Source organism: Myotis daubentonii, chromosome 9 (genome assembly GCF_963259705.1).
Source record: "Myotis daubentonii chromosome 9, mMyoDau2.1, whole genome shotgun sequence".
In the NCBI taxonomy this organism is placed as follows: domain Eukaryota; kingdom Metazoa; phylum Chordata; class Mammalia; order Chiroptera; family Vespertilionidae; genus Myotis; species Myotis daubentonii.
The window spans coordinates 67,183,052-67,196,036 of record NC_081848.1 but is presented as its reverse complement, the minus strand read 5'-3'; the positions used below and the strand labels follow the sequence as shown (position 1 = coordinate 67,196,036).

General features: G+C 51.3%; 2 protein-coding genes across 2 annotated transcripts in view; one reads left to right on the top strand and one right to left on the bottom strand.

The window, feature by feature from the left end:
- Nucleotides 1-12,985, top strand: part of SMTNL1 (smoothelin like 1) — a 208,942-nt gene that overhangs the window by 53,165 nt on the left and 142,792 nt on the right. The gene's annotated exons all lie outside the window — the stretch shown is intronic.
- LOC132241154 (proteoglycan 3-like) lies at nt 5,020-8,624 on the bottom strand. The gene is made up of 6 exons (XM_059709327.1): nt 8,556-8,624; nt 8,333-8,465; nt 7,603-7,913; nt 6,795-6,926; nt 5,906-6,002; nt 5,020-5,207 (listed from the first exon to the last, which is right to left on the bottom strand). The coding sequence occupies exons 2-6, from the start codon at nt 8,391-8,393 to the stop codon at nt 5,149-5,151; spliced, it is 660 nt and encodes a 219-aa protein (XP_059565310.1). The 5' UTR covers nt 8,394-8,465; nt 8,556-8,624; the 3' UTR covers nt 5,020-5,148.

Sequence of the window (12,985 nt, the reverse complement as noted above, 5' to 3'; positions counted from 1 at the left end):
CAAGGCCCCTCCCAGCGGTGTTAAGGATGCCTTTCCTTTTTTCTTGACATAGATCAAGTCCCCAGGGAGGACTGAGAGATGAGTAGAAGTTGTAGCAAAGGGATGGGGGAGAAGATTATGAGCGTGTTGTTGTAAGAATGCCCTCATATGGGCAAAAGCGGGAAAGTAGTCTCCCGGGGTAGGGGAATTGTCCTCCGGGGTTTGGAGGACAAAAGGCCGCCCATCCATGATCTTGAAGGGGCTTAGAAGTAGTGGTTGTCATGGCATGGCCCTCAGTCTCATTAGTGCAGGGGGAGAAGTTCAGTCCATGGCATATGGAGCTGTAAGGATAGCTTGGTTAGATGTGTTTTTAAGAGATGATTGGCCTTTTCTACTTTACCTGAAGGCTGAGGGTGATAGGGGATGTGGAGGTTCCATTTGATGTTTAGCATTTGAGAGACCAGCTGCCTTTCCTGAGAGACAAAAGCAAGGTGCAGGGAGGCGGGGGGATGATGTCGTGGGTGAGGGATAGACGAGAGTACAGGTTCCTGTCCAGCTGATGGGGAGACCGATGTATGTGTTTTCCCCACAGAGGAAGAAAAATCCCTGATCATGGAGACAAGCTGATAGGTGTAAGGAGAGGAGGTGGACTAAAGGGTATGAGATTCCCTTTCTAGTTCTGCACTCCAAGCTGAGAGGGTAGTCACCATGGCTCTACTAATAAGGGGTGACAGATGAGTGGTTGAGATTGTATTGCAGTGAAAGTGGGAGGGAATGTTAGAATGGGCTGTTATCCAAGGGAATAGAGAATGGGAAGGAAAGGAGCAGTGGAAGCCAGGGACCTGGATATGAGGCTGGAGAAAAGGCAGGGGGAAGAGGGAGTAGGCCCCGTAGCCTGCTCCCAGGCCTCAAGTTGGTTGGCTGCTTGGATTCAAACTGCTGCATTTTTCCTAGAGATAATGTGCTAAGGTTGGGGAGATAATGAGCTCAGTTTCTGATAATAGCCGGACTGTTGAGTAAGCCTGTGCAGTCATGGAGGTTATCCTTTGGGAAGGGTGGAGTTGGGGAGTGGGGGTGGGGTGCGAAGGTGCTGAGGTCAGAGCAGTTTTCAGAGCATTAAAGGGGTGAGAATGTTGGCCTTGGGATCTAAAGGCTCAGTGAGGGGGTCCCTTCGCCATGTCATGTCATAGAGGAGCTTTGCAAGAAGACTACAGTTGTGAACCTGGAGGCAAGAGTACCCAGTGAGCCTGAGAAAGAAGAAAATTTCTTGTTCAGAGGAGGGGACAGTCATAGAGGAGATAAGGAGATAAGGTATTTACAGTCCCAGGACTTGTGGGGCGAGAGAGTGAAACTGAGGTAGGTGACTGTGGTTTGGGACAACTGGGCTTTATGAGGGGATGCATGGTAGCCCTGGCTGGGCACCAAGGTAGAACGAGAAAAGAGTGAATGGTAGCCCTAACCGGTTTGGCTCAGTGGATAGCACATCAGCCTGCAGACTGAAGGGTCCCAGGTTCGATTCCGGTCAAGGGCATGTACCTTGGCTGCGGGCACATCCCCAGTGGGGGGTGTGCAGGAGGCAGCTGATCGATGTTTCTCACTCATCGATGTTTCTAACTGTCTATCCCTCTCCCTTCCTCTCTGTAAAAAAAAAAATCAATAAAATATATTTAAAAAAAAAAAAGTGAATGGGAGAATTTAGTAAGATGCAGTGTAGAGGTGAGGTGGCTAATGGCTGTGAGACTAATCTGTCAACCCCCATAATAGAGACTGAGGAGTAGACAGGGTCCCAGCGAATTCGGAAAGGGCAGAATGAGTGGCCCCAGTGTCAATTAAAAAGGAGATTGGCTCACCTGCCACCACAGTCGTTACCCGAGGCTCTGTCGTGGTGGTGTAAGTCTGTGGGGCCTTGTCAGGGCCTGGGCAGCTTCTTCGGCAGCCAGTCCCAGGAGGTCTGGGAGCTCCAAACCGGATCCAGAGGGCGGCCATGCTGGACTGGCTGAGGCCTGACCCAGAGGGCCAGACTATAGTCTGATTTCCAGTGGCCTTCCCTTCCACACCTTGGGCAGGGCCCAGGCGGGGGTCTCGGGTTTGAGCAGGACTTGGCTCAGTGTCTTTCCTTGCTGCATTTGAAGCATGGGCCTGGAGGAGGCTCAGCCCCTGACTTACCCTCAGTTGGAGGACCGGCACTTCATTTGGGGTTTGAAAGTGGTGGCTAGGAGCTGGAAGACTTCCTACTGGGCCTCAGCCTTGGCCTGATCTTGCTTCTGATTTTGGATTTGGGTCTCCTCATCTCTATCATTAAAGACCTTAAAGGTTAGGTTAACGAGGCCTTTTTGAGGGGTTTGTGGACCTGTATCTATTTTTTGAAGTTTGCGGCATATGTGGGGGGAGTAAAGGTGGTCAGGTCAGTGGAAAAAGAAACCTGAGATGCCTCTCAATCTGTGAGGCAGAACATAGAGAATGGGGCATGGACTCAGACTATGCCCTCCGTTCCTGCTGCCTCCCTCAGGGGTAGAATGAATGCAGGAATAGAAGAGGCTGTTGAGGAAGGCAGTCTTTGGGTGGCCTGAGAATGAGCGTTAGATGGGAAAGGCTGTTTTGGAGCTCACGTTCTCAGGATTTGGGCTCTCAGGGACTGGGGAGAAGGCAGCTGCTGGTTAGGAGGGTCTGAAGAGAAAGAGCCGAGGCGTTTTTCAATTTGAGAAAGTGAGAGGGAATGGCTACCCGGATAATACCCTCCGCCCCTGCAACCTCTCGCAAAGGGATCTGGCCAGCCACCTGTGAATTCGGTTGCTGGCGGTCATGGGAGTGGAGATTCGGCGGAGAGCACACAGGGGAAGGTGGACGGTTAAAGTTCTCAGAGGGTAGAGCATGGGGTGCAGATTTCATGGCGGGATTGTAAAGAGTAGGCGAGGTGGAGAGGAATGATGAGCTGGGTCAAAAGAGTCAGAAGACAGAGAAAGGGGCTGAGGACTGGGTTGAGAGGGCGAAGGGCACTTCTCGAGGAGGATCTGATGAGTGGAACATGAGGAGCAAAGCGAGGGGCAAGAGTGGGGTGCGGGGTGGGGGGGGGGAGAAAGCCTTCCCTGTAGAGATTTCAAAAGCTTTCCCTGTCAGGTGGCAAAAATTATCTAGGTCTTGGAGGATATTGGAATTGAAAGTGCTGTTTTGGGGCCACTAAGAGCCATTGTCAAGTTTATATTGTGGCCAGGCAGAGCTTCTTTGGTTTGATGTAGCCAGAAAGACCAAGGGTCGAGAGATTGGCAAGGAGACACCCTAAGAGTGTGTTTCTAGGAGGTTTGAGCTGAGAGGTCCCCATGACCAGAGGGAAGGGCCACCAGGAAGTTGGGGAGGGAACAAGGAGCATCCTCCTTTTCCCTCAGCCGACCTGTAGAGAGAGAGAGAGAGAGAGAGACAAGAAAAGATTCCAAGGTCGCCACCCCGAGACCTTTCCCGTGGAGTAGAGCAGAGTTTCCTGGCCAGGTACCTGGGCTTTGGTAGGATGTAGAACCTGTAGCTGAGTAAACGGTAAACTCTGAGGCCCTTCCAGGTCAAGGGAATGATGGGGGGAGGCGGGGGGGCAGAAGTCCCTGAAGCCTACTGGTGAGAAGGAAGCTACGAGATCCCCACATGTCCTGGTATGGCAGGGTTCGAGAGGTGTCCGGAACGGGCCAATCAACTCAGAACCATACCACTGAGCAGAGCCAGTGCAGGAATCAGAAGCTCAGGGTTAGGTCCGGGGACCTTCCACCTCCCGTGCACCTCTCCCAGGTTTCAGCAGCAAAAATGAAAAACCAGAGGCTGAAAAATGAAAGATCAGACAGAGCCCGAAAACCAGGACTACAGGCTTTATTAGAGGAGAAGGACCTGCCAGGCTGTCTCTCAAGGGGAGAACAGAAACATGTGAGGAGGTGGGCACTCCTTTGAGAAGCAGAATGGGAAGGAATGGGGGCTTATTGTACTCTGATTGGTGGCGAATGAATGGCCCATATAAGGTGCATAGTTAGGTACTCAGGTATTTCCAGGCCTCAGGTTACGTCATACTCTGCCCACCAGTTGGGGGAAGGGAGGATCTATCACACAGAGTTTAGCTAGCACCTTATTGGGATGGGAAAGCCCATATTTGGGGATGTAAGGCCAGTCCTCTTATTTCATTACTTTTGCTTTTTTTATTTTTAATCCTCACCTGAGTATAATTTTCCAGTGAGTTTTTAAGAGTGGAAGGGAGAGGGAAAGACAGATAGAAATATCAATGAGAAAGAAACACATCAATTAGTTGCCTCCTGCAAATGTCCCGGGCCTGGGGCGCTCAGGAGGAGCCTGCAACCAACGTCCATGCCCTTGACCAGAATGGAACCCAGGACACTTCAGTCCTCAGGCTAGCGCTCTATCCACTGACCAAACCAGCTTGGGCTGGTAATCCTCTTGATAGACTCCTTCCAAAGAAAGGTGACCTCCCCTGAAGCAATGCATTCTTTGCTAGAACCTTCCTTCTGCTCCCTTCTGCCTATAAACACCTTCTATTATTACAGCTTTCAGAGCTTCTTTCTATTTGCTGGATGGGATGCTGCATGATTCATGAATCAATGAATAAAGCCAATTTCATATTTAAATGTACTCAGTTAAATTTTTAACAGTCCTCCACTTCTTGAATCAGTGATATCACCCTCATTTAAAAAGCCACCCTACTCCCACCCCACCCCACACCCTATGCTGAATCCAAACAAATCAGGAGGGCCAGTTTCCCCCCCCCCCCCAACCCCTACCCAATGAGAACTTCCCCAGTGCAAGGGGGTGGGGGTGTGGAATCCCCCAGCCTGGGCTGAGAAGGGTCTTGGGAGAGCCACCCAGTCCTGGCTCCGCCCTTAGGTGGCACTGCAGCCAAACCCCTCAGTACTCCACCCCCATTCCACCCATCCCTGTGGGACACTGGCCATCTTTTACTTTCCTCAAAGCCCCACCCTGCAGGAGTGAGGGCTTTCAGGATTTTCAGCCCCGGGGAGTCCTCCAATGAGCAGTGAAGAAACAAGAGTCCAGAAATGCAGTGGGAAACATGGCTTTATGACCAGGAGAGGCAGGGAGTCCAGCCCAGTGCCCAGGGTGGGCCAGGGGCTGCCAGGAGGGGCGTAGGGAGGGGGCTCCAGGCAGGATCCCTTTCTCGCCACTGGCTTAGGAGGAGCAGACAAAGGGCAGACGTATTCCGCAATTTGACTGTCGCCAAAGACCCCCTAGCAATAGAAAACACAGTGATGTCAGCTGCCAGCAGAGTGTGGCCCGTGCCCCCTTGCCCTCCGATTGTCATGATATGTTTGCCACACCCCCCCACCTGCTTGTGTTTGTTGAGTTTTCACCCCAGGAAGACAGGGTGCTGAGTGCTTCCTAGGGGCTCCTGGCTAATCCTCACAATGACTCCCAGAGGGAGGTGCTGTTCTCATCCCCATTGCACAGATAAGGAACCTGAGGCTCAGCGGGGAAACCACTTGTCTGTATGCCAGTGGGCAGGTGGCAGAGCTGGGATGAGAACTGGGGAAGCCTTTCTCCAGCATGTATGGCCTTAGCCATAGTCCTGAGTCCCTCACGTCTAGCATTCAGCCATTCCTAATTCGCACATCTCTTGCTTGTCCCTCATCCACACCTTTCATTCACCTCGGCTACTCTCAATTGTCACATCAGTAGCAGAGGAAGAAAAGCAGCCCCCAGACTCCCAGCTGAGCTTCGTCTGTGAGGATGGAGAGCCCCCATCCAGCCCTCACACAGGGCACCCCCTCACCCTACATCACAACCCTCCTCACAGACAGGACGTTGGTTCTCCAGTTGTGGGGAGGCTGTGAGTTTGAGGAGGTGTGCTCAGGCAGCTCAAATGGACAGTGTGTAAGAGTCCACCTTGCCATCCCTTCCCTTTGCCCTGGTGCCCAGTTCCCCTCACCTCTGGTGCATAGGGCCACACAGCGGCCGTTCCCACGCTGATTAGCCCAGTGGGTGAAATTTATAGGGCTCCTATCAATCCAGTGAAACCCGAAGCACTAGAATGAGAGAGGGGCTGGGTCAGAGGCTGAGGTCCAGGAAGACAGGCAGATCCAGAGGTTCCAGAAAATGCCCACTGAGTGTCCCTTTCTGGGCCCTGCCCACCCAGCTAGGAGCCAGATAATATGGACACCCACCCCTGAGGTTTGCAGGCATTGACAATGGATGAGTAATGGTCCCTCCCCGCCTCACACATCCAGGCTTCTCAAACTTTCTGTGAATACAAGTCTCCTGCAGACCTTTTTAAAATGGAGATGCTGATTCAAGAGTCTCAGATGAGGCCCAAGACTGTGCGTCTCTAACAAGCCATCAGACAATGCTAATATTGCTTGGTCCATGGACCACACTTGAGTAGCAAATATAATAGCACTTATTCACCCACTATCCCAGAACCACTCTGAGAGAAGGACCCCATTTTAGACATGAGGAAGCCATTCAGCTTGTAAATAACCAAGCTGGGGATGGAATGGATTTCTGACTCCAGTAGTGAGCTGGTAACTATTTACCAACCAGCTCTGGGAGAAAGTGAGAAGGCAGAGTGAGGGAGGAACCCTGATTTGTAACAACAGCCATTTTCCATGGTCGAAATACACCTGCCATGGCAGATTTCATGCCACAAGCATGAAGTCACTGAACATGGAGTTGAGAAGAGATGTGCACAATCATCAGTTATCTTTAGCCAGCACCGGCCAGCTCCCCCACTGCCTCCCACAGGAAGGTCACTCAGATGCTGGAATGAGGCCTGATGCCAGAGAGAACTTCCTGTACCTGGGAGCTGGCCCCTCACTTACCCAGCCCCCGATGGCGCCTCCAATCCAGACCTGTTGCTGGTTAATCTTACTTGCCAAGCATTGAAGTTGATTGTTGGTGCTGAGGCTGTGGATAGAGGCCAGGTTGCCTCTGTAGCACCTCCAGCAGGTGTCCTGCAGAAAGAAGAGGTGGGGTAGATAATTCACTGGGTTATTTTCACTCAAGTTCCTGAGACTCCAGAAGAGAACTCTCCATCCTTTGTCAGGTCAGAAATCAGGGATCTACTTGCTCCTTAAAGCCCATCTCTTGCTCCTTTATCTGTCACCGAGAACTTCTTGCAGGAAATAATAATAATACTGAGAATAATCTTAGCCACCATTTACTGGGAGTTTATAATGACCCAAGGACTGATCCAAATGCTTTTCATGTATTATCTCATTTAATCCTCACCACAACCTAAGAGATTGGAACTATATATCTCCATTCTACAAGTGAAGATCCTGAAGCTCTGAAGGGTGAAGGGACTTGCCCAGGTAACATGTCAATGACAGGTGGAGCCAGGGTTTAACACAGGTCTATCTAATACCAAAGCCTTTTGTCCCAAGCAGTGATTCTCAAAGTACTGCCTCCAGACCAACAATATCATCATCACCTGGCACTTGGTCCTACGTGCAAACTCTTGGGCCCCACCCCAGACTTGCTAACCCTGAAATTGATGCTTCAACAGGACCTCTAGGAGATTCTAGTGTTTGAGAACCACAAGTGTAAATGAGTAGTGAACAGGAGGTGGGATCCACTATCTTCTCCTGCCCCTGGTCCTCCTTCATCAGCAGCCTCCCTGCCACTTACCTGAGCATCTGCAAATGTTCGGGGCGTCTGCACCAACCGGTAGCGGCAGGTCTTGCACCCAGGACTGCCCAGCATTTCCTCTGTGTCCTCTTCCCTGGGGCACAAGTTCTCATCTAGGGCACCTGGGTCCGATTCCATGGCCTTCTCATCCTCAAAGGCATCTTGGCAGCTGGAAGCCTCCACCTGCTCTCCTTCAGACTGAATGGCCTCCTCAGTCAGGACCAACTCTCCCTCCTGCTCCCCAGAGCCTTCCAGATCCTGGCTCAGGTCTGCCTGTGACTCTTGACTGTCTAGATAGGGGGCATCATTCCCTGGAAGAAGAGGTAGCCTGCCATCAGGTCAGGAGCTCCTTCTTCCAGGACCAGGGACAGCGCCGACCACCCCACTCAAGACTTCCTAGTGCCTCCTTCTGGAGCCTAGGCCAGAAGGATCTCCTCCCTGTGGGGTGAGGTGAGAACTCACACAAAGGGGTGAGCACCTGGCGCTGGCTGACAGGTGTGTATTTTAGGGGTAGGAAGAAGCTGCTCTGAGAAGGTGGGTGGGTTTTTGCTTGAGGAGTAGCCCGGACAGATTGTTCAGGTCACATTTCTGAGTCCATGAAAGATCTTACCTGAGGGGAGCTGTGCCCACTGAAGAAAGAAAAGCTGTGGCCCTGGCCCAGAGAGAGCCAAAGAGGTGCCAGAAAGAGGAGAAGGGGTCACGCTGGATGAGAAGGGACGGGAGGACTTACCCAGATGAAGAGCAGCAACTGTCCCCAGCAGGAGGAGCAGCAGGAGCAGGGGGAGTTTCATAGTCACTGTTCTTGTGGCAGGGACACAGCCTCCCTTCCCACCGTGGATCTGCTCACTGTGTCTGCACGGCCCCTGTCACACAACAGAGATGCAATGTTTGTTTAAGTAGCTGATTAAAGGCAAACTGGAGGGCTTCCTTCTCTCCAGTGAACAGATGCTGACCTGGAGAAGCAGAAAAAGTCCCTTTTACCCAAGCATTCCATCACTGGCCCCTGGAATAGCACTTAGCCCAGAGCTGGTCTGCTCAAGTCAGGGATGGTTCTACTACACTGAGGACGGAGTGGAAGGACAGTGGCCATCAGGGTCCTAAGGACAGGCCTCCTTAGGTGTTGGCTTCTGCTTTCTCCCAAGCTTTGGACCCCTCTTCACTGGGCAGCTGGGGAAGCACTCACCTTCAAGTGTCAGAGACCTCCACTCTTGGTGTCTCTGACTGCTGGGTACCAGAGGCAGTCCTTATATTGGGCTTTTGGGGAAGTGGGAAGAGGCCAGGATGATTGCCCCAGGCTTGGGGCTGGGTAAGGAAGTTGATAATAAGGCATTTGCTCAATTCTCTCACCTGCTCCCTGCTGGGACTGCAGGGACCGGCCTCCTGGGGTCCACTGACACATATAGGTGTTCAAACACCCAGGTGTTCTGGAGAAGATCCCAGATGTCTACTGTCCACATGCACTTACTGTTAGCACCCTAAAGTGCCCCAGTCATAACCCCAGGAGCAGCCTTCTTCTGGTCACTATCCCAGCCAATGAAGTGGAGAATTCTAGGATGTTGGAGGACCACGAGGGAGGAGGGAGGAGGCGCCCACCTCCTGAGTGCTTGTCTAGACCGGGGACTTCATATGCATCCCATCCCAGAATCCTCCCCTTCTCCTCATGCCCATGAGAATGTATGATGACCCTAACTTCAAGATGTGAAAAAAGAGATTCAGAGAGGGAAACTCCCTTGCAAGTGTGCACAGGAAGTGGGGAACTGGTATTTCTAGTCCTTCTGGCTCCCAAACCTTCTGTCATCTATCTATGTATCTATCTATCTATCTATCTATCTATCTATCTATCTATCTATCTATCACCTCTTTTTCTCTCTCCCTTTCTTCCTTCTCCCCTCCCTCCCTCTTTCTCTCCTTCTCACTCTAGTTCTTCCTCTTCCTGTTTTTTTCACCTTTAATGTGTGAAAAACTTATGCTCTTTCTTCGATGCTATAGATCTAGATCAAGGTTCTCAACCTCTTCACTCTTACTATTTGGAGTAAAGTGTTTCTTTGTTGTGTTTTGGGGAAGGAGTGACTGAAGAAGTTTAGCAGCATCCCTGGTCTCTACTCACTAGATGTCAGGAGTACCTCCCCCATCATCTGATTGTCCCCCAAAGACTATCAAAAACATCTCCCCATATTTACAAATGTCCTCTGGGGAGCAAAGTTGCCTCCATTGAGAATCACTGGTCTAGAAAATGCCATTTAGTCCAACCTCAAGGCATATCTTCAGGCAAAGAGGTGACAGCTGCAATGGAAAGCTTAGTGCAGAATCTTCCTGACACCATGGGGCCACCCTCCCCACCCCCATCCTCATCTCCCACAAGCCCTCTGTCACCGCCAGGGTCAGGACTAGGGGGCAGTAGTGAGGCACTCATCTCAGGTGCAAAATTTAAGGGGGCACTAAAGAATTCAGTAGACAAGATAAATGAAATGCTCATGCAATCTTTCTTGGAAATAAAAATAAATGCAAAAACATCTCTGATGAATAAAATATCAAAACTTTAATCAACCCAGCTCCAGCCACATTCACTGCAGACCAAAGAGAGGCCAACAAGTGCCAAGCCCTGGCATTGCTGAAAATCCCTGCCAGAAGCTAGTGACCTTGGCAGGATGGGTGACCCACTCTCTGACATTCCCTCTGGGCAGTCATGTCTCTTCCTCAGACCCCTGCTCAGCCTTCCAGGACTCAGGGCACCAGGCACAGGTAGCCCAGAGGGTGAAAAGGCCTTCCCTGACTCTGCTGTCCCAGGGGACCTACAAATGGAGAAGTATCTGAGAGGTCACTTCTGGGCATGATTGCAGGGTAACGGTCTTGGCTGTTATCTCTGGCCCAACGGACCAGATCCTCAGCTTATCTACTGACATGGGGTGGTGGTAGTGGGGGAATTGACCAATTCCGGGGCCCAAAAACCTGGTCTTGAATTTAAATTTTGAGTCCACCCTAAGGGTCGGGGGGAGGAAAGATCTAGACCCCTCCCCAGCATTCTCCTCCTTCTGGGGGCATCGTATCACTCAATGGTAGGGATGCTCAGCTGCTCTCAAGAGCCAAAGAGCTAGCCTCATGGTGAGCTTAAACACACTTTCCCTTGTTACAGATGTGGAAATGGCACCTCAGAGAGCTTAAGCAAGATGCCCAAGATCACAAGGCAAGTCAGAGACAGGCCTAAGGGCAGGTCTTCCAGCTTCATGAACCCAAATGGCTGCCTGCCCTCTGCGTCCTCTCACTCACCTCCCTTCTCTACAGCCTGCCCCCGCTGCCGCCCTGTCTTCTTTGAGCTCACACCCCAGGCAAAGACATTCCAATGCCTTTAGTGACCACAGTAATGTCTGATTTAAAACTGGAAATAACATTTTTGAAGGCCCACCACAGACCATACACTTTGCTACATGAAGTCTCTGACATCCATCACCCCACTTAATCTTTACAATCATCCTACAAAATAGACATTGCCGTCTCTCACCTACACACCTACTACAGAAGCTCAGAGAGGTTCGATGACCTGCCCAAGTTCATACAACTAGGAAGGAGTGGCACGTCTGACTCCTAGGTCCTTGCTTCTTTGATACCCCCAGACAGTCTGCATTACCCCAGACAGTCCATCCAAAGCTGCCAATATTTTCAGCATCCGTGAAACTCCGACTATCTGGCTTTTGTTCGCATTTATGTTGAAGGGGTTTCAAACTCTGCCTCTTGTCTCAAGGGTCAGTCCAGTCCCACATCAGGCAGAGGGTGGGTCTCAGTGCAGTGTGATGCAAATGAATGGCAAGTCCCAGAGTCTCAGTTTTCTCACCTGGGAGCTGAGGCTATGACAGAACCTGCCTCTAATGAGATCAGCTCCAATAGTGCTCTCAGGACAGGGCTTGGACCTGGGGCTGTCCGGAAGCCAGCACTGGATCTGCGACCTGTGTCCTCAGATAAGCACTGTCTGGATCGCGCTCCTGCTCTGTGCTGGCGCAGTGAACACAACTCCAGGGGTTCCACCCTAAAGGGAGAGCTTAGCTTCAAAGCTTAGCTAGCACCTTGTTGGGATGGGAAAGCCCATATTTTGGGATGTAAGGCCAGTCCTCTTATTTCATTACTTTTACTTTTTTATTTTTAATCCTCACCCGAGGATAATTTTCCAGTGAGTTTTAGAGAGTGGAAGGGAGAGGGTGAGAGATAGAGAAATATTGATGTGACACAAACAGATCCATTGGTTGACTCCACACGTGGTCCGGGTCCAGGGCCTCAGGAGGAGCCTGCCAATAAGGTACGTGCCCTTGAGGAGAATCCAACCTGGGACACTTCAGTCCACAGGCCAACACTCTATCCACTGAGCCAAACCAGCTTGGGCTGGTAATCCTCTTGATAGACCCCTTCCAAAGAAAGGTGACCTCCCCTGAAGCAATGCATTCTTTGCTAGAACCTTCCTTCTGCTCCCTTCTTCCTATAAACACCTTCCATTATTACAGCTTTTCAGAGCTTCTTTCTATTTGCTGGATGGATGCTGCCTGATTCATGAATTGATGAATAAACCCAATTACATCTTTAAATGTACTCAGTTAAATTTTTAACAGTCCTCCACTTCTTGAATCAGTGATATCACCCTCATTTGGAAAGCTGCCCCACTCCCACCCCACCTGCTCCCTATACTGAATCCAAACAACGCAGGAGGGCCAGTTCCCCACCAGCCCCAAACCAATGAGAACTTTCCCCAGGTGGGGGATGGGTGCAATCCTCCAGCCTAGTCTGAGAAAGGCCTTGGGAGAGCCACCCAGCCCTGGATCTGCCCCTAGGTGGCGCTGTAGCCAAACCCCTCAGCGCCCCACCCCCATTCCACCAATACCCAGGGACCGCTGGCCATCCTTTTTTTTTTTTTTTTTTTAATAATTTTTATTTCTTGAAGTATTACAAAGAGTATTACATATGTCTCCTCCCCCCCCCCTTGACATTCCCCCGGCCCCTACCCCCTAGTGTCTTGTGTCCATTGGTTAGTCTTATATGCATGCATATAAGTCCTTCGGTTGATCTCTTAAACACCCCCCCCCCAAACCCTCCCCAGGCTTCCCACTGTAGTTTGACAGTCTGTTCAATGCTGCTCTGCCTCTGCATCTACCCCTGTTCATCAGACTATACTGGTCCCCATTATCTGTCCCAACCTCACTGGAGCCGTCCCAACCTCACCGGGGCCGTTTCATCCTCACCAGGGCCGTCTTGACCTCACCAGGGCCGTCCCGACCTCACTGGGGCCATCCCGACCTCGCCGGGGCTGTCCCTACCTCACCGGGGCCGTCCCAACCTCACCGGGGCCGTCCCAACCTCACCGGGGCCATCTCAACCTTGCTGGTGCCGTACATCACCAGGG

What these genes read in the sequence shown, in the direction of transcription:
- LOC132241154 (XM_059709327.1), bottom strand. Translation starts at nt 8,393, where the DNA reads ATGAAACTCCCCCTGCTCCTGCTGCTCCTCCTGCTGGGGACAGTTGCT. An exon ending in AGTTGCTGCTCTTCATCTGG is followed by an intron (nt 7,914 to 8,332) that starts GTAAGTCCTCCC and finishes CTCTTCTTCCAG; the next exon opens with GGAATGATGCCCCCTATCTA. An exon ending in TGTGGCCCTATGCACCAGAG is followed by an intron (nt 5,208 to 5,905) that starts GTGAGGGGAACT and finishes TTCTATTGCTAG; the next exon opens with GGGGTCTTTGGCGACAGTCA.